This window comes from Cebidichthys violaceus, unplaced genomic scaffold (genome assembly GCF_023349555.1).
Source record: "Cebidichthys violaceus isolate CVI_PGR_0920_01 unplaced genomic scaffold, fCebVio1.0.p SCAF_1, whole genome shotgun sequence".
Lineage (NCBI taxonomy): Eukaryota > Metazoa > Chordata > Actinopteri > Perciformes > Stichaeidae > Cebidichthys > Cebidichthys violaceus.
Window position 1 is genome coordinate 7,371,683 of NW_027176262.1, and position 21,182 is coordinate 7,392,864.

At 40.1% G+C, this 21,182-nt stretch overlaps 1 protein-coding gene across 1 annotated transcript in view; it reads right to left on the reverse strand.

The window, feature by feature from the left end:
- si (sucrase-isomaltase) overlaps window positions 1-21,182 on the reverse strand; it is a 69,765-nt gene that overhangs the window by 14,158 nt on the left and 34,425 nt on the right. The window contains exons 21-40 of the mRNA XM_068708737.1: window positions 19,333-19,457; window positions 18,971-19,059; window positions 18,584-18,633; window positions 17,867-18,049; window positions 15,921-16,070; window positions 15,523-15,729; window positions 15,164-15,318; window positions 13,098-13,266; window positions 9,475-9,571; window positions 8,680-8,792; window positions 8,152-8,277; window positions 6,542-6,670; window positions 6,263-6,376; window positions 6,103-6,165; window positions 5,851-5,964; window positions 5,657-5,747; window positions 5,409-5,547; window positions 4,564-4,697; window positions 4,351-4,385; window positions 3,287-3,403 (exon numbers count right to left, since the gene is read on the reverse strand). Of these exons, the coding sequence (XP_068564838.1) occupies window positions 3,287-3,403; window positions 4,351-4,385; window positions 4,564-4,697; window positions 5,409-5,547; window positions 5,657-5,747; window positions 5,851-5,964; window positions 6,103-6,165; window positions 6,263-6,376; window positions 6,542-6,670; window positions 8,152-8,277; window positions 8,680-8,792; window positions 9,475-9,571; window positions 13,098-13,266; window positions 15,164-15,318; window positions 15,523-15,729; window positions 15,921-16,070; window positions 17,867-18,049; window positions 18,584-18,633; window positions 18,971-19,059; window positions 19,333-19,457 (2,400 nt within the window). The remainder of the gene's footprint in view (window positions 1-3,286; window positions 3,404-4,350; window positions 4,386-4,563; window positions 4,698-5,408; window positions 5,548-5,656; window positions 5,748-5,850; window positions 5,965-6,102; window positions 6,166-6,262; window positions 6,377-6,541; window positions 6,671-8,151; window positions 8,278-8,679; window positions 8,793-9,474; window positions 9,572-13,097; window positions 13,267-15,163; window positions 15,319-15,522; window positions 15,730-15,920; window positions 16,071-17,866; window positions 18,050-18,583; window positions 18,634-18,970; window positions 19,060-19,332; window positions 19,458-21,182) is intronic.

The window sequence follows — 21,182 nt, forward strand, 5'->3', positions numbered from 1 at the left end:
AGATCCCTGTGATATTCTGACATTATCTCTGCAGCGACAATTCGTCCTGGTCCCACTAACAGGACGAGAAATATCCGTCGGTTGGGCGGTGGCCTGCAGCGTCTTGATACCGACACACAGGGCATCCTTTAGCGTCTTGTATGAGAAGCACCGGGCTTTCAAGTACCTCCAATGTAAACTAATCCCCGTCATTATTAAATTCTCAAAGCAACGGACAGTATTAAGAGTGAGAAGTCTTCCAATGGGGGGTGGAAGAGTTGGTGGATGTGTTACACAAACACAGGACATTTACTCAAGGGGCTGGTGTGTGAAAACACAGTGCTAGGAGGAGTGCTGTCTTGAGAGATAGCACCTGAAAGAGAGTTGGGACTTTTATTTTCATGATTTATAAACCAACCGATTAATCAATAAAAATAAGATTTTTCAAATATTGGCCCTACAATTAAGTATTTGTTGGTAGTTGTATTTGTGGTATGTGAACATAGATTAACAAGGACATACTCATCTCCAAAAACTAAATTACCATGCAATGTGGATGTTGTATTGCTGTTAAGTGTACAGAAAGAGTGTCTATATAGTGTTCCTACTTTGAAATATTCTTAATTAAGGCTCGTCCAGCCTGCACCCCTAAAAGACTTTGGTGTAGATGCTGTCATTGTGTAGGAAGTACGATCACCAACAAGATAATCTCCTGAAGACTTTGATACTTTTAAACATTCAGTCGCACAAATCTTACATGACTTGGCAGTTATACCACTGTCTGTTGGGCCCTCAAGGTAGACTTTTCATTAGTGGAAAACCAGAGACGGGATTGATGAAAAGATGAGAGTGGGGAGTGCTGAAGAGTGAGAAGCAGACAGAGAATCCATTTTATGAATTCACCTAATTTATGGTCACATTGATAGTGGCAAAAGGCCCTGTGAACCACACAGATTGTAGACAGATATGCGTGTGTGTGTGTGTGTGTGTGTGTGTGTGTGTGTGTGTGTGTGTGTGTGTGTGTGTTTGTGCACATACATGCACAGCATCAAGGAAAAATGAGGTTATCTGGCCGTGTCAGCCGTTCTCATCTTTTCTCTCCTCTGCATGGTCTTTCTCTTCATTTATCTGTCTGGAATCTAGTCCATCGCCCCACCTCATAAACCTTTTGAGTTTCTGTTTTGCATTTTAGAGCACACATCTTAAAAAGAAAATATTTAGACAAACAATAATATGTCCCTTCGGGGCGAATAACAATATGCGCGGCTCAAAAATGAAACTATTGTCTGAGAATATATATCTTGTTTAATTAATTTTGCGTTGTTCTGATATGACTGTGGACACTGCAGCGTATTGCTGGTGCAGTGAAATGATCTCAAGGTCAACATTGAAAGTTGTCTGAGGGCAAAGAGACACTATGCGTGACAGAGCTCTGGGAATGACTCTGCAAAAACTCTCCTCCCTCTCTCTCTCTTCACTGTTTCTGACCTTGTGTACCCTCCGGTCTGGTTTGTGGTGTTAATACTTTGTTGTCAAATGCCTGGTTAAGCAGACGAGGAGGTTACAGTCACTAACTGTCTGGTGATTGGGGATTTTATGTGGCTGAAGGGGAAAATAATACAGTTTTTAGAGGAGATTACATAAATAACTGACCTTGATTCCATTGTCTCCCATCTCACAGCCCTGGTTTGTGTTTTTTCTTTTCTCCTATTGTCAAGCACCCTCCTCTCTCACATTCCTTTCCTCACTTGATCACAGGTGTTTGAAAATCCAATTGTTTATTCAGCCTTGTCCCAGCTTTCATTTCTTTGTCACTACCCTTTGTCACCACCATTTAACTTGCTAAATTGCCATCTTGTTTCACTCTCCGCCAATTTTATTCCTCATAATTTTTTTCTTTCTCTGTCTCATAGCCTCTGAACTTTTCAACCCCTCCCTATTCCTTTATCTGTATTTGCTTGTCAGTATTTCACCTCTCGATCCTATTGTTTTTTTGTTTCATATGCCTACACTGTTCTCCCACCAATTCTCTCTCTATCTATCTTACTTTTTTTACTCTGAAATTGTCATGTGCAGCCCTCGGCTGCCATGTGTGTGCGCTTTTTCACGTCAATTTTCTCCATGTTTAAACACCTATTTGCAAGACATTATTAAATGATTGGAATCACAGGGTGTATGTGTGTGTGTATGGAGTGGAGGTTAGGTGGTGTGCAGTGGTGCCTAGATCACCTTGAGAATTCAATTATATCCCCACCCCATGCCGTTAAAAAGCACAGGCACTGACACACACATGAATGCGCGCACAAACACACACACATATACACACAACTGTGTCCTGTCTGGTATTGCAGACTCCGGTGCAGAGAAAGTTCGCCCGGTGGGATCGATCTCCGGACGGGCGTTATTGGATTTTTCAGATGTGTTCCAACGCTCTTAAAGGTTACCGCTAGAATGAATGCCACCGACACTACACCACCAAACAGGTCTATCTTTTTGTGTGTTTGTGTGTGTCAGACACAGATTAAGAGAGAGTTGGGTAGAGAAAGCAACCTATTTTGTTTTTTTTAACAGACAATAAGACTGATGAATGTGGTTTTTTTTTTGTATACTATATTCATACAGCTTGAGCCTCTATTTTCAGAGCAGAGGTATGGTCATCTCTTGAGCTACAGTGAGCAGGCTTGGTGTCATTTGAGGCGAGTGAAATCAGCTTTCATACCTGAAAGTATTTGTAAAGCACATTTGGAATGCAACAACTGTTCTGTGTTGCATGATTTGTGATGATCTTTACTTGTACTGTCTGGTGTATTTTTTTAATATTCATTAGATTATTGGCAGCAGAATAATTCCACTTAAAAGTGCTCTATCTTTGAGGTAGAGAAAACACAATGGCAACCATATAGTGACATCATCCTATCCTCGGTTTTATAGATGTCATTTGTTTCCTATTACCATTATCATTGTACTGTGTGAAAAGGGCAGAAAAAAATCTGAAGCATGCAGCCATTGTGGTATATTGTTTCTGTAGTTAGAGGACCCCGGCATTATCAAAATCACAATTCCAAGCATTATTGTAAACTCTAGAAAACATTTGTAGTTGCAAAAAAAAAAAAGGCAAGTTAGCTTGAATGTACCGAAGCAACAATGCTTAAGATATGGCTCCATAGTTGACCATCAGCATGAAACAAGCAACCACAAATAGGAGCAAATATTAGTATTTTTTGGGGTAGGAAGCTTAATTTAAGTAGGTTTAGTGTCCCGTACATCTAAATTGGGAGTGTTTTTCTCCTAATTTGAATTTGCCCACCTCGTTACCCTTGCCATTGTGGTTGCGTGAGTATGGATAGAAGGCACCCAGATGCATCCAGCGAAGACACATCTCATACTCAGCGGTATTGAAGAAACCACATATGTCTGCACCAGTCTGAAAAAGAGGGACAGATAATAAACTGTTAGTATGAATGTGTGTGTGTGTGTGTGTGTGTGTGTGTGTGTGTGTGTGTGTGTGTGTGTGTGTGTGTGTGTGTGTGTGAGGAGACATAGATGGACAGAAATATGGGCACCAGGGTACAGGTGTGACTATAAAGATTATTTAATTGATAACTAATTTAGAGTTTATGAAGAATAAGCCTATTACTATGTTATAGATTGCTACTATTTTACCCCCAATAAAACATGACAGGCATTGGTTTGCTTTTGAAGGCATATACGACAATTGGCACTTAAGAGGAATTCTTCTTTGTACAGAGGCTATTTCCAAGGTCCAAAGGCCCGCTTTCCCCCTAACACATTGTTTGAGGACCTGCTCTATTTTCAGGGCCCCCCACCACATGGCCCCCAGTGCAACAGCACATCCTGTACTGTCTATATTTATGCCCCTGGTCACTCTACTTTGTTTGCAAGCATCACATTTACTTGTCCTTGAGTGCGACACCGCAAGAGTGAACGATGTTGTGTATCTGACCCTCTGGCTGGCTGGGGCATGCAAATGATTTACCATATTGGGATCAATGAGGTGTCAGATTACAATTATTATTAGATGCACTGAGGAGGTGAGAGACAATAGAAGGACAGCATGTGATGGAGAGAGAGAGACAGAAGTGAACGCAAAAAGATAGCGGGGCAAACAAGCAGGACTGTAAGGATGTTTTATTTAAGTTTTTATAGGTCATAACGGACTAGCGTTAGGCTTCTTGGTTGGGGTGGGGCTTGTAATGGCATGCTTCACACTTTGTCTCAAGATATCCTTTGATGAAAGGGTCTGGCAAACAAAATAACATCACTCAGGCCGCTGTAATCTATTTAGAGAGGACAAGGTCACATCAATAAGATTATGTCTCGTCAAAACCAAGATCAGATGGTGATACTTACGTAAGGGATGCCAAACAGACTGAACTCCATCATGCCTGTAGAACAATGGGAAATGGGGAGTTATGTCAAATGAAAGTCTCTTTTCTATGTTGCACAGTTTGCAACCAGTGGGATTAGTGACATCTACCTGTTCTCATGTGTGCAAAACCCTAATATTATTAGATTACTCAAGTTTTATCCAAAACATTATTTATAGCATATGTCAATATGTACCTATAATGGATTTGTATAGCTGGTCCCATCTTGAAAAGTTGTCTCCCAGCCAATGTCCAGTCCATTTTCCACTGGAGGGGTAAGTGGACCTGGTCACCACTATGCCTCGTTTACCCGTCACATTCAGCAGGGCACTGCACAGAGAAGACAGGCTCAGGGATTTGTTTTACATGTGGAAATCCCACACAAACATACATAAACAAGCAACAAATAGAATGTAAAAGTTTCTTCCCCTTAAGAAAAGAACATTCATTCTTGAAGCAAATAAGCCAATTAATTGTGATTGTTAAATTTAGCACGGGGCTAAACACGAGACAATTCCTAAGCTAAAGCACCTGGGCTCAAGGCCCAGGGGTGCCGAGCATCCCCAGGCCCTTCTGTGGCCAACTTTGCAATCTGGACTCCCTCCAGATTGACCAATGCAGTTTCACATCGGTGATTATTTTTTGATGAGACGGTATTTCTGTAGATAGCTGGAAGATATGCAGTTATGCATCTCCTGTGGCTGCATTTTCTTCCTAAATGTGTTTGCAATTATAGTTTCTGCTCTTCCTGTCCTCTTTTCTCTTCACTTACATCTGAATTAACTGTGATCAAATTATGTAAATTGTGATAATTATGCAATTGCCTGATGATGTGTCCTATTTGCGGTGTTTAAAATAACCCAAGAACAATCTACATCAGTCATCTGTGTTGGTTCATAGGGGCATTTTGTGTCATACTTTTTCTCAGTAATATATTTACTCTGCCCTCTTTCAGGTGATATATCTACTTGTAAAGTGTAAATTAATGCCAACTACTATATTGACAACCCAAAAACAAACAAATATAAATACATCACTCACTCATAGGTGGGCTCTGCGTGGGACCAGCCATAGAGGTTGTGGACGTCATAGTGTCTGACCTTTTTTCCATCACTGAGTATCTGCTCGCTGTTCATGCACAGAGTCTTGTGGTTTAAGCCTAGCTTTTGAGAGTCCAGGGCTTTTGGAGGAAAAAAAACACAAAAACAAACACAACTTCATAGCTTAATAATGTAATTACAACACAGGGATAAAAGAAGAAAAACTAAATAGAATCATGTGTGACTTACGTGGCATATATGGAGGGTTCTCGAGAAGTGGATTACCAAGACAATTCCCACCAACTGTGCCGTGGACAAAACTAGCAGGCTCATTCATGTCCTGCAGATGAAGACATTGTGCAGGAAGTGAAGTTGAAAAGAAAATCAGGCATAATGAGGTAATAAGGTAATTTTATTAAAATGTCTTTTTTCGGGTCACTCACAATCCAGATGCCATCAAACTTTATTTTATTATAGAAATCCAGTATTTCTTGTTTCCACCATGCTGCTGTTGTAGCGCGAAAGAAGTCTGGGAATGCAGTGTATGCCCTGAATTCCTTGTGATGGGACATGGGACAGGAAATTAAATGCCGAAAAGTTAACAACCCAAATAAATCTCAAGATCTCATACAAATATAAAATGTTGGAAGCTAGAAGGGATATGTTTCGGAGGGATGAATACAAAAACATTGTACCTCTACTTGGGTCTCCCAGTCCAGAGAGTCATCTACTGTGATATTGGGGTAATCTGGCCAGACCTTTAAAAAACATGAACATGTTGGTTTCGATCTCGCTTTATTAATACAAGCTTGTGTAATTTCCCACTTGTTTGTTTGGCCTTCCGTTCCCTCTTACCTTCCCCCACACAATTTCCTCACTGAGGTTTTCGGGCCATTTGATGAAAACATCTGCTTTTGTACCTCTCTCAAAGGCGGGGTAATCTGTCTCATTTCCAGAGATGGCTGGATCCTGGAATTAAAGAGACACCATTCCTGTGTATTTAGTAGAACAGAGGCTATAGGGATTCAGTAATATAACATGCTGTATATAATATGTATACAAGCCTTATGGATTGCTGATCCTTGAGTGCCCAAACTTGTACATTATCAATACTTTATGATAAAATGGCATTACCAGAATGAAGATGAACCTCATGCCCTCTCCCCTCATTTTGTCAACCAGGACAGGCAGTCCATCAAACTCTGGGTCCAGAACAAAGTCCAGCTGACGGTCCATGTAGTCAATGTCTGCATACTGCACATCCTGCAACAGACGAAAGTTAAAGGTGCTAAAATCAAAATTAAGGGCATATCTCTGTCTCCACACAACTTTCAACATATGCACTAAAAAACACGTGTACCCGGCCGGTAATGTAAACAAAGCACTGAGAAAGTGAGATTACAACACACAAAGTGAGTATGCCTTCATTCTCTGCTCAGGTAGACAGTAGTCCATTATATCTTTATATAGCAAATAGTCATTTGATGCTTTGAATATTGTTTGGAGAAGACAGTAATTTACAGAACAACATTCCCCTGTATGGTCTTTTATTTTGTGCTATGAGCATGACGCAATCACAGCAAAAGACAGCTAATTTTTTAGGGCATGTATTCCACTGCTGATCAACTGTTTGCTGCATTATTCAAATATTTTCAAACTCATATAATCAAACTCCAAGTTAAGAGCTGGGACACTATGTGAATGTAATTAAAGTTTGAATGAATGAATGAATAATTATAACCTACATGTCATAAAAAGCAAACGCTCTTGTCGTCAGGTCAGGAAAAAATTAATTGCACATTTTGCAACAGTGGTGTTGAATGTTGGGATTCCTAATAAAAAAATATGGAAATCTGTCTTCAAAACACCTAAGATATGAGGGAAGGGAGGGTTCCATTTGCTTCTGACTCTTACAGAGAGAACACAACTTCATCTGCTTCGGTTGCCTGGTGTGTCCGTGGTAGTTTAAGGTTGATTAGTCAGTAAAACTAGCTGATGTGTAGTCTTAGTAAGTAGCTGTGCTTTCGTCTTCTTTCATTTCAATTAATGATGCAGGATTAGTTTTGGCAAGCGTCAGCACCTTGCAGGTTAGGGCTTTGTGAAGTCATATTATCAGTCATATCTTCTGTTCTACATGATGAAGAAGATTGAATCCTGGCCTGTTTTCACGTGGGACATCTTTCCACAGTCAAACACAGTGCTCTCGCAGTTGCGCATTACTTATTATGTTATTCCAATGTGATCCCCAGATTTCATTATCAGAGAGAATTACTGGTATTGGTACAAACTGGAAAGGTGTAGAGGCTGTGGAACCTACAATGGAATGGATTTCAAATTAAATTTGAGGTCACATTTCATTAGGTTAAACTGGATGTACCTAATATAATCAATGAAGTCACCTGTACTCTACAACCTACAGCAGACAAGAAGAAGTTTTCAGATTGCATTTGTTTGTATGAGGGCAGCACAATAAATCCCTGAGTTAAGACACTGATTGAATGAAATCAATGTTTTGGCAGAGGAAAGCAAACATACTGAAAATGTAATTGGATAAGATAAATGTGTGCAACATCAGCATTGTGTCCTGTGACATCACTTTTCTGAAGTTATGATACATGAGCTTTGATATTGTTTTTATCATACATAAACTGAACAGGTACATATTTTCTGGTATTTGTTTTTGAATGCTGACAATATTCTTTACTGTCATCCTTAAAAAAAACAATCTTTGTCTGGGAACTTACATAGGGTATGCCCGCTGCCCTCATGTCTTTGTATAGATCCTCTATCTCCGTTTCATTGGCGTAACCATAGCGACAGAGTTGGAACCCAAGGGACCAATAGGCAGGTAGAACAGGTCGTCCAATCAGCTGTGAAGAAGAAAAACAAACAAGGAAGTCAAAACAGTTCAGCACAGAAAAAGTTGTTTTGCAGGAAAACGGGATGGTGTCCATAAAGTGTTTGTTTGATTGTCTGTGTGTGTGTGTGTGTGTGTGTGTGTGTGTGTTTGTGTGTGTTTAGATAGGCTAAATGAGAGAGCGCAATGAAGCGAGGAACTCCCAGCTGCTGCAGTCCATCAACAGCGGCCCAGGGCCAGCCACAAAACACACACTCACACACACACACACACACACACACACTCACACACACACACACACACACACACACACACACACACACACACACACACACACACACACAAAAAGGTGTAAAAGCACACAAAAATGCACACAGATACACACAATGCAGACAAGAAGTCCAAGAAGACTTACTGCGGTGTACTCCTCCACCACCATTTCAGGCGTAGGTCCCAGGACCATATAGAAATCCAGGATACCTCCAATCGTCCGGTACGTTAAAGCTGGAGTAGGCTGGAAAGTCACATCTGGACATAAAGACATTTATGCCCCTTAAAAATGTATAGGAAGTGATATGTTTGTGTGTGTTCAGCATGTGTCCCTGCTCACTTACTGTGTGTGGCTTATGCACGTTTTAGTACTTTAGGAAATAGTGCAGGAATGGAAGATACGAATGGGAGAACAACAAACAACTGAAACAGTTTATTCTACATAAGCATGACGTTTAAGACTCTTTCTAGAAATTGGTTGGAATACATTAAAAAGTAGGTATTTCTTTCACTTGTTCATGAAGACAGTTGAATTAGACCAGATCAGTGTGAAATTACTTTACAAGGACATCGGCACAGAGTGAATGACTTAGCTCTTGCAAAGTGAGAAATGATAAAGTGCATGTGTATGTGTGCATTACTGTTCAGTATGCAAATATACAAAAGTAGACATGAGAAGAAAGTGCTCATTGCGCAGTGTTCACCTTATATAAGACTCCCCGTCAATGGACATGTGCTTAAGACATGAGGAACAGCTTCACTCATTAATACATACATTCTCACCGCTTATGTAATTGAGTGTGATTAAGTGTGCATGTGAGGTTGGTTGGTTTCATTTGCATATTGTGTATGTGCATGCACTGCCAATTAATTTGTTCAGTATGCGCAAGCATATGTGTGCTTTTGTGCATGCGTGTTTGTGTGTATGCGTTTCTCTCACCCATGGCATTGCTGTTTAGTAGCAGCACACCGTGAGCATCAGCAGTGGTCTCAAGGCCCATATAGAAGGGATGCACTCCATAGCAATTCATCTTGTACTGAAGCAGAGCGACAGAGAGAAAGAACGAAGGACAAAGCGTGAAATAGGTGAACGTTGGGGAAAGAATTGGTCTGTTTTGTTGCGTGTGCTAATGTGTGCTTGTGCGTCTCTTTATTTATTATTCAAGACCATTTTCCTTAACACCTGACAGGGCATTTCTCATTGTATGACAACAACAATGGGTAATGGGCTATGGCATTTCCAAAAGTAGCGAAAGAAAGTTATCATCCAGCTATCCTATAAGCAAATTAAAGTACACTGAACAGTTATTTAAATATAAACTTTCTGTATTATAGCACCCAATAATGCTCCAAAATCCCACACATTCATCTTGTCTGAGTTAAAAAACATCGATGGACAACTGGGATGCTATTTAGGGATTATATTTGCTGTGGGGTACTAGAACAAAATCAGGAAGTCCTAAATGTAGCATACAGATCATTAAAATGAATGACACAGCTGTAGCTTGGTGGTTGCCAGACTTATACTACTCTTCATTTTCCTTTGACAATTTATATATTACATTTTTTGCATCTGCTTTTGTATTTGTTTTCCACATGCATACACTGCAATGCGCAGTAAATGTGCATAGCAATATATTGTTCTTGTGGGAATAATTGAGTTTCAGAGTGTGTTTCTTCTGCAACTACTGTGGGGGTCCCACTGTTGTCTTCAGAGTTTAGACAAGAATGGAAGTAGACGGACCGGGCTAAGAGGAACAGATAGAAAGGTGGCGGGGGAAAGGACATCTGCCACTTTCAGATGTCACCATCCTGCAACTAAGACTCATGGGTACGTCACACTCCATTAGCCTCCTGCACTTCTGGTTCATAAGACGTTGTTAAACTGTATTATAACGGCTCCTAGGACTGTCTCTGTCTCTGTGTCATCTTTGTCTGGATGTGTGCTTTTCTTGCTACGTGTGTGTCCTTCTTTCAGTGTGGCCCTGCTACATTGTGTGATCATGGCCTGACTTAGGAAGGAGAAAGGTCATTAACTCGTCCGATAACAAAGAGTGACAGCCAGTAACAGTGTTCTTTTGGTCTTTCTCTCTACTTTCTTGACTTCTCTCTCACAATGAAAATGTATGGACACACACTGTGTACATTTACATGGATTGTAATGGTCCAACTATGATGTTCTTCTAAAAAGATAGGAAATAAAATAAGTAATTTATTACTCGCAGTGCCTTATTAAACTTCATATTTATATTCTTCTTTATTTTCTAGTAAAGGAGACCTAGTTAATGACTGGAGAAATCCCCTCCAGAGTCCACCACAAAGTCTGAGTTTCCCTCAACGATCACGTGTTCAACCTCAAAACATATCTCTCTTTCATGTTGCTGCAGTTGTGTATCCTTGTGGCTATGTCTGTGCAAATTTTGAACAAAAAAGACCCATGAGAGTAGAATCAGACGATATTCTCTGCATTTCAGGGTTACATTCAGTTTGTTTATCAATTTGTTATTTTTTTAGTCTGCTCCTTTGAAATGATCTATGTAACTGTTGGTTCTAACTCTCACAGGCTCCACCCTCTGTTGGACCATGACGCCTGCTTTGAATGCTTTGGCAGGGACCAGGTGTGGAAAGGTGTTGAGCAGCCACCAGCCTGCCTCGGCTAAGGCCCCCCAACTCAACCCCACGGGCAGCTCGGGGTGAGTGGATTGGAGGGTGCGTCTCAACTCCAATCACTGCCAAGTTTCAGCCATTTTCTTGCCTAGATCCTGTGGCCATCCATAATTCACAGTCCTGTAGTTACATTTGGAACCTAATGTCTATTTTCTAATGAGAATGGCTTGTGATTCACTTGGACAACCCTTAATTACTTAAATTGCACAAGTCTCCACCTTCACTGACATAACTGTAGTTCAGGTCAGAAACGTTTGGACTGCTAGCTTAGCTTAGGGAGGCTTTATCAGATGTAACAGAAGCAATGGAGAGTGTCAAATCAAGGGGTATGAATGAGTGTCCCGAACACCAACACCGGTCACCACTACTAGCTTAGCTCAGTAGTAGTAGAAGTAGTATTTATATAACTACTAGTCTCATACTCTCTGTCTATGCCTTTTCTTTGTGCAATACTGTAGGGTTTATTAAGTGTAATTGTTGGGGACAAATCGAATGACTAATTAGTGTGCATTTACTGACTAAGGAATGTCATGTGTTTACAATGCCTTGTTTCCTTAAGGGACCTTTTGAGACCATGTTGTGTGAACTTCCTCTGAAATTAAGCATAACAGCTGTTTTGCTATTTAGGTATCAATTGCCTGAGATGAAGAGCACGTTTCGCTGTTTTTCCTAAATACGAAAGATAATAAACCTGTAGAAGACGTCAGATACTTACGCAGAGCTGATTTGAAGTCCTGACTTCCTGATTACAAGAAAGTGACATTTGTACTGGAACAAATGTTCACGTGATGTTCCAGACGCTCTGTGCGGACTACACGGTGTGTGAACATAAAATCTGTGTGTTATCCTAAGTGACCAGAACTTGTCGTAAATTACCCTGTGCTACTCCATGTGTTTTAGGGTATATAAACCAAAGGCTCAGAGTTTGACCTCTGAGCAGTCTTGACACGTTGTTTCGTATGTGTTCAACCCTCTTCCTTCTTGCAACAATAAATGTCCTGATTTATGATTTTTTACATTGACTTCGAGTGAATTTTTCTAACAGTAATAAAGTGACTTGACATAGATTTTGCTATTCTTTAAGTAATGTGACTAAAAGTTATTGCTCTATGTATTAATGTAGCTATGATGAACTGCATCTATTAATTTAGATTAAGCTAATCAAACCTAATTTATGATGCCATATTGAATTATATTTTAATATGATATTTATTTAAAGTGTTGCCATATCCGGTTTAATATATTAAAGACTGTGTAAATACAGAGTCCATGTCTCTGTCTGCTCTATATTTTATTTTCATTTCATCTGCTTTTCCGTCTTTTTTCCCCTCCAAACTCTAATTCCTTTGCTCTCTGAGGGGCCCCATAACATTTGTCTGAACCCTGTGGAGCTGTCTTGACAGCTCAGCAATTAGGCTTGATAATGCTGATGCAGGTGGAAACCTCATCCTGTCTGGCCTTGACACCAGTAGGGAAAACATGATGACACACTATAACCGCCGCACATATCAACGGCACCCCATCAAAGTGACACAAATGTGAGAAAGACAACTTTATATACTGTGCAGGAAGGTTGTTTTTAAGTCACCTCTGCAATCAGAGAGTGGGAGGTTAAAGACATTCAGTGCAGGGTGCTCTGTTGTATATGCCATGACCAGCAAAATTGGTTTGTATGGAACATGAATGAAACATGAAAAAGAGGTGAAAAATATTGCTAGTTCAATTTTACATTTTCTTCATCTACATCCTTACCAGTCAAACATTCCTTCAAGCAGATGCCATGCAAGTGAACTATGCATCAACAGCAGGTTGAAATTACAGCTAAATCTGATGAGCATAAGTGCTAAATTAGTTTTTTAACATGTGTGCATCAATGTGCTTCAGTGTGATACTTACACCAGGAGGCTGGTCCTTGGAGAACATACCCCAGGTGTGATAGTTGAGGTTGTGTTTATAGGTAGGATGCTCCGTCTCTCCAAAGCCATAAACAAACTCCGATGACAGTCGAGTAGACACTTGTATGAACAAGTCTGAGAACGTAAAACCTGGCAAAGAGGAGTCCCAACTGAGAAAATGACAGAGGATTAAATCAATGAGAGATGGAGAGAGAGGGGTAGAGGGAATTATTGTCAAAGGGAGTTATTCACAATCTGTTTGACACAAATAAGCATAATAACCCGCAGGAACTGCAGGCATCCCTTCAACATAGTTCATAAATTTTAATTAGTAAAATTTCAACTGACACGGAAGGCTTAACTATGAAATAATGTCACCCTTGCTTGGAGACATGCTTTGAAAAGACTCTTGACTGCTTCATGTGACATCATCTCGACTGCTGAACAAGAGGAAACTACTTTAGGCGCTGATACACTGGGCAACTTTCCTGAGCATATCTGATTGGGTAACAGTGCCAGAAGAGTTGACTCAGCATTGTTACTTTAATCTCACAGGGAAACAAAAAAACATATCTTGCCTGGAAATAATTGATTGGAATTCTCACCCCATGTCTCACCTTATTATGTGTTAATGGGAGCAGCTATATTGCCCAAAATTGCCTGGTGAATATCTGCAGGGGCTAATTTGAGGGACAACAGAAAGGGATTGCATAGTGCTTGTGGAAACAAAATAGATGCAATGCATATTCATTTACCTTGATAATTAGGGTAGTATATAATTTATTTATTTATTAAAATCCTGTTTTTTAAGAGCTCCCTGGTCATGGTAGACAGCAATAATGAGGAGTTAAAGGCTAACTATATTAAATAGACACATGTCAACACATCAGAATTAATGAAAAAATATTAGTTTCCTTTATTCTATTTGAACTGGAACTGCAGATGTAAGAAAAAGTTATTGCTCTGATTAAAAATTGCATTGGCATTTGTAATAACACTAAAAACATTGCCTTGCAAAATTGACATTTCACTCCCACTGTAAAAAAAGGATTCAGAGTTTTAGTTACTTCAGCTAATTTTACTAAGTCAGTTTAACTGAAACGTTTTGTGAACTTAAAATGTCAAGTCTAACTGTGCCCAACTAATCAGTTCAATGAGAGTAGTTCAAGCAACTTAGATTTCTTAGTTGACTCAACTATATAATGTGTGGCCCCTGCAAAAAGACATAGGCAGCCCCACGCAGCAAACACGGACTGCCCACCTCCTACAACGCCATGTGCCACAAGAAACTCTGTTTTGGATCAGGAGTTCTCAAGGTATGAACAAACTTTCACCAGTCTTGTATTTATCAAAAGGCATGTTATATTAAGTGCTGAACAGGTAAACTACTGACTGTTTTTTCATTGCCATGCCTTGCATGAGAGTAGTTAGCTTTCAGTAAACAACGTTTGGTTCTACACTTGTACTTATGCTTGGTATTTTACACTCAACCGCGGGATATTTTGAGTCTATTACAGTATTTATTGTGTAATAATTATTTTTCTTTTCATATGATTTGTTGAAAGAATAATAATTATGCCTTGTAATGGTCTTATCCCTTAAAGCCAAGTACAAAACTAGCCATATGTTTCAATGTCTATCTTTATTGGTGAACAATATTATTTTTTGGTGCCAGGTTACTAATTATTTAAAGTTGAACAAGCTTGTTCATTTTTCACAGAGCATAGGTTTAGATAAAGATTATATAAAAATTTAGGGAATTAGGGAATTTATGAAGCGGTAAATGTTTTGGGGAGCTGTAGTTTTTTTTAATGCTGACAAATAATTATTGTTTGAATTTGTTAAAATAGAGAGGGTTTGAAATTCTAATAGCAAATGCTGCAGTGAATGCCAATTTAAGGACATGGAAAGCAAACTTCTGGAAAACTTTATTTTTTCAGAAAGGCCGTTGAAAGGTACCCAAAACCAATAGTAAGAACCCAAAACTCATGAAACAGAATAAAACATCTCAAACACATAACAGCAACGTCATCCCAACGGAACCACCTGTACAACTGAAATACTCACATCTTGGTTCCTGTGCTTTTCCTTATGACCTGGATACCAAATGGGTTGTGGGTAACATCAACCTTGTAAAGCCTCTTGCTCTCATCAGTCTCTGGAGTAGGGGGAACCGACAGCGGCACTGGAACCTCATAACGATCTGTGGTCGGGTCCCAGATCTCAACAGGGAGGGAAGGAATATTAGTGTGTCAGTGTGTGTGTGTGTGTGTGTGTGTGTGTGTGTGTGTGTGTGTGTGTGTGTGGAGCAGACACATCAGATGGATTCGTTGAAATAAAAAATAAAAAAATAGTGAAAGAAGCGGCGTGGGCAAAGAACATGAATCATGATATGCAAGAGAAAGCACCACCAAAAAGAAACACACCTTGAACTGCAGCATGACGTTGCTGTGGTAACGGATCTCAACACGAAGGGTGTCACTATCTGGTGAATCTGGGCGACCACTGCTCCTGTACTTCTTGTTCCGAGTGATATCAAGTGTCATGCCTGAGTTGGTGTCGTTTACTGCTGTAACAGTGTAGCCATAGTCTTTTGGATAGAAGCACCATGGAGCCCCTTCAATGGTGCTTTGCTAAATGAGGTCAGAAAGCATATCAGAATTTTGCAGCTGTTTCAAAACAAAACTTTTTCTTTTCAGTTGTTTAGTGATATAATACAGAAATTGTACATATATATATATATATATATATATATATATATATATATATATATATACACACACACACACACATGCATTTGGACCTCATCTGTGTCACCCCTCACCTCCCAGATGCAGCCTCTGGCCTTGCACTTAGCCTCATCTGCATCCTCCTCTGGATGGCAGTCAAAGCGCTGATTCACCTCCAGCTCCAGTTCCCATTGCACCACATAGCTCTCCCCGAGTGTGAGGGAGAGGCCTTGCAGGAACATAACCTATATGTGCATGTGTGATGAAGTGAAGGGGAGGGTGAAGATGGGAGAAAGTTGTGATTAATAAATCTAAGGATGCCAGAGAGAGAACATGGCAAGACAATCTTCCTTGAGACAGAATGTGTGCTTGACGTTGCGTGTGCTATCAATTAAGACACAGCTGTTAATTTCCCTCGCTGTTTCAACAACAGCCTCTGTCGGGAATTATGAGTCATCCTCACAACAAATCTCGGGGAGTCCCTTTCACGCTAGTCACTATAGTCACCATCTGATACATCCTCTGCTGGTTAGGAGACTTCCAGGATCTTCATCAGTCTGTCTTCCTTGTGTCATTTTATTTTGGAATCATGCTTCAGCAATTGTATTGTGTAAAATACATCTCACAGGACACACAAGTACACAAGAATGCATCTTTAGAAAGAAGAAAAGAGACAAAGCAGGCACATGGACATGCACTGTGAACAAAGCAAAAGGCAGTCTGGCTATATAGCAGGCAGATGAAAAGCATAAGGCAATCAAGTCAAAAAAAGAAATAAAATACAGGGAGTCAACGTGACTCATGTGTTGTAAAGTTCTGTTCTATTTAAGTATATGGAACTAATGATGTTAGGCAGCTGTGAGCTACGTTCAAGGCCCAGTCTGACTAGGCATACAAAGACCGATGGACATGACAAGCCAGAGTTTAGGTTTAACGGCACATTTACCCTTCACCCACAGGAAATGATTACCACTGAGATTCATTTGATAAATGCATGCGTGTGTGTGTGTGTGTGTGTGTGTGTGTGTGTGTGTGTGAGACCAGAGAGACCTTGAGGATTTACACAAGCATAGCCCCTGGCCACACACACACATAAACACATGTGTGTGTGTGTGTGTGTGAGACAAGCGCACAAAGCAAATCTCTACAGTAATACTTAACTGAACCTCTTGACACTTTACAGACTCTCGCCAGTTGCTTATAACCCTGGGCACTTACTGTAGGACCATTGCTCAGTCACTCTTTCTTACACACATACGCACGCTCAGGCAAAAGCTTCAATGATCCTAACCTAATGTAAATTGTTATCATTTCTTACACTTAGAGGCTAACCTTGAAATGTACAGAAATTGTTTCATCCCTGGTCTTATTGAAACAAATGGTGGACACCTGCAAGAGTGAGTACGGTAGTACTCATCAACCCTGTATCTGCCCCAAGAAAGTTTTGCTTGCAGCATTGTTGAGAACAGCTAATCGCCCATCGACTCCAGTGAGGAAAAGTTTGGTTGTTAGTATATCCAGCAGCTGAAATAAACTGCAGTCAATGGGCTGCTGTCTGTAAAGGCCTGCTGCAGACGACATGCTCAGCTAGGCAGAGCCCTGAAGCTCACGCCTCCAACACTGTTGGCTTGTATATTCAATGTTTATCAGGCTATTATTGAACATGTCAGGTGTCTAAATTGCACCAAATTTGACGTGTCACTCTCTTGGGTCTGCAGCAATACACCCGCCAAGTGTAAGGTCTGACGAATGCTTCTCGAGATAGGTGAAAGACACACCCACAGAGAGACAGACAGAGATTCCTTGCTTTGTAGTTAGATGCAATTTGGCATATATATTTTATTATATGGAAAATTATTATTTAACTGTAGTATTTCATACCACAACTTGGCTTTGCTGACTTTTTTTTTTTTTTTTTTTTTTTTTTTTTTTTACATAGCATTGTTACATTGTGTAGAACATTTGAATGCCTTTTCTGTAAAGGTCATTTCATCTAGCATGTTATGCATTTGCACATGATTATGTCTATGTGTGTGTTTACCTCCTTTGCTCCATCGTATTGTATGTTGGAGGTCGGCACAGTGGATGTAGGGTTCCCGCTGCTAACGTGAGTTACAGAGACGGACTTGGGAGGATGAGGTACACCGAGGACAGTAATGTTCTCAAACATAAGAACGTTTGGGTCCTTGTAGCCGTCATGTGTCACCTGCATCGTCAGCACTCCCTATGAGGCAGAGGACACACAATTGTATGCCTTATTTGAACCCATTACATTCATTGCATGCCGTCAAACTTAAAATGCTGATTATTTAGGAACATATACGTTTCTTTTGCTTTTTTGAATACATTTTTCCAGTTTACAACACTCCCAGTGTGCAGCACTTCCTTCTATCACGTTTACTGGTTAAGCCACCAGCTTATAAACTCCCAAAACTCTTGTGCATCAGTCAAACAGCTGATCCGATAGATATCCTGCCTGTAAACCCCGCTACCCCAGTGTAATGCCAACGTACAGGAAGAACATCCCCGTCATACATTAAACATGCAAGGCAATTCTCACTGCCTTGTGAAGCAGGAACACGGGGTACTTGATCCAAAAAAGCTTCAGCAGCGTAACGTGGATCGATTATGCTTGGTGTTGTGGACTGGGGGAGTCTAAAGTCTCTGGTGGTTTTGAACTTTGAACTTGTGTTCAGATCAGAAGGAATATGTGGGCCAGATTTAAAAGATGGCATAGATGCGAGCAAGAGAAACTTACATAGACAACGGAGAACTCGTAGTGGATGTAGCTGCCTGATTTAACTGTTTCTGAAAAAAAAAAGAAGAGCAGATGTGTTTGACAACTGATTTACTGTCACATAGTAAGATAACTGACCTTCATTTGTTAATGTGTGCAAGCTGAATGACAGTGTTTGAACAGTCACACTGACTCATGTGATGCTTTGTGCTTAACAAGATAAGAGCTTCAATTGGATGCTCATCAAAAAATAAATCCTGTAATGAGTGGTAATAACAAGATGCGGATGATCTTGTCTCACACACACACACACACACACACACACACACACACACACACACACACACACACACACACACACACACACACACACACACACACACACACCAGCACATTTGCACACAATACCTCTGGAATCTCCGTCATCCCAAAATAGCTCCCCAGCTGCCTGGTTGTTGTCATCAAGAGCAACGATCAAACCCATGGGGTGACGCCGACTAAAGACGTACACATAAACACATACGCATACCATACGCATATGTTGTTACAAGTGCACATTAATCAAATGTAGCACAATTTGATGCATTTATGATTATGATGTGGAAATGTGTTGATTGATCTGTCTATGTGCTTCTGCGAGTGTGTGCATGATAATATTCATGTACATCACATTAATCAATTGTTTTGTGAGACAGCTTGTTGAAATCATTATTGGAGGTGATACGTGTGTGTGTGTGTGTGTGTGTGTGTGTGTTTGTGTGAGTGTATACCTGTATGTGGTGGTGACGTCAGGTCTCTGAGTTGGGAGGATCGCGCCACCTCTGATGTGTAAACCAAGCTTGTCAGCTGGAAGATGCATATTAACATAATTTCTGCGGTCTGCCAGTTGCTCCATCTGATCGGTAAGGTGACAGAATATATTAACAGACTTAAATGTTTTGATGTGATGCTCTGTGAGCAAGAAAACCTACTTGTGGCCCCTTTCAAGGTTACAACAGTGGCCAGTATTTTGCTTAAAGCTTAGGTTGCAAAATTCTGGCTTTGGGCTTTTGTGATATTGCTGTCTCTACAATTTACTTTTTTCGGAGGCCCCTTTAACACTGACGCAGAATCACTCTTTGAAATACTTGGGATACTTGAACCTGATCTCATCAGTTGTTACAGAATAGCTCAAAATCAATAAATGCTTTGAAGGACTGGATTACAAAAAATTATGAAGAGAGACGAAAAAATAATATAATATATTCTCACTTACCGCTTGTGTATCAAGCTATGCGGATAGACTATGTTTTCTTTACTCTGAATAATCCATAAACATCAATGTGGACTATTTTTAACGGAGTTAGTTTTTATAGAAAAAAATAGTGCCTATGATATCTGTTCACAGTGAATTTTGTGGATTATGCTCTATTATTATGTTTAAACCTGTGAGTTCCACAAATTAAATTCCATTCACCTCCATTGTTTTGTGCTTGAGCCAGAAATCTCAGAGAAGTATATCTGAAAACCAAGTAAATAAAATCTACAGTACATGGCTACATAACTAAGTAAGTAATAAAGTATGTACTTTTGTAATTCGGGTGAACTGACCTTTTTAATATAAGTAATTGATTAAACAGGAAAATACTGCATGTAATTGTAGCTCATAGTTATCAAATTAAGACTCATTTTGGACAATGGGCTTGATCACATGTTACATTATTTAAAAAAAGAAAGTTTAGAAAATGCAGTGACTGAGTCAGTTGAGGACAATGTCAAATGTGATATGTTTTGCATTATAATGATTGTTCAGTTCAGCTTAGAAGGATTTATTTCAGATGAGAAAACACATTTCTCTCTCCCTCTCTGTGTCTCTCTCTCTCTGCCCCTCCACTCATTTCTCGGAGGGCCCAGATAGAGCACAGTTAATTTCTGGTCTCCTGAGGACTGAATTCTCAGCCCAGCCTAAAACAATTTATAGCTCTCTTCTCTCCATCTTCTCTCATTCTCCATCTACCTACTTCCTTCTCCACGTCATGTTATTCTCTCTTGTGGTGCTCTAATTCTTTTTTTTTTAATCCTGTTTTCTTCCATTCCCATGGAGGTGTGTGTGTGTGTGTGTGTGTGTGTGTGTGTGTGTGTGTGTACAATTGTATGCAGTACAGTAGAGTATTGGCGAGTGTGTGGGCTGGAGTTAGTGGAGCGTCTACAACCAATTTCAGATCTTATCACCCCCTTATTGTCTGCCTTATGGAGGTCTTCTCTAGCCTTGTCTTCTCTTCTTCTCCTTATTCCTGCAGGCCCATGCTCACATCTGCCAGCTCCTCTGCAAACTGTGATTGTCATCCCTCTATTCTTCTCTTCTTTTCTCCTGTCCCTGCTTTTCCTCTCTCTTCATGTCACATACTGTCCTTTCTTTTTTACCTACTTTTTCCCATCCTCTGTGTTTTTGCTCCTTCATACTTCTGTTTTTTTTTCTCCATTCTTTTTTTTTTTTTTTTACCTCTAAGTTGTTTTTCATGGTCATTTTCACTACATCAATACTCCCCCACGAACCCTTCTATCCTCCTGCCCAGATAATCATGGGGGACCAACCAGGACAAGGGGCCGGCGGTAAGACAGCCAATCTAATCGTTCATCT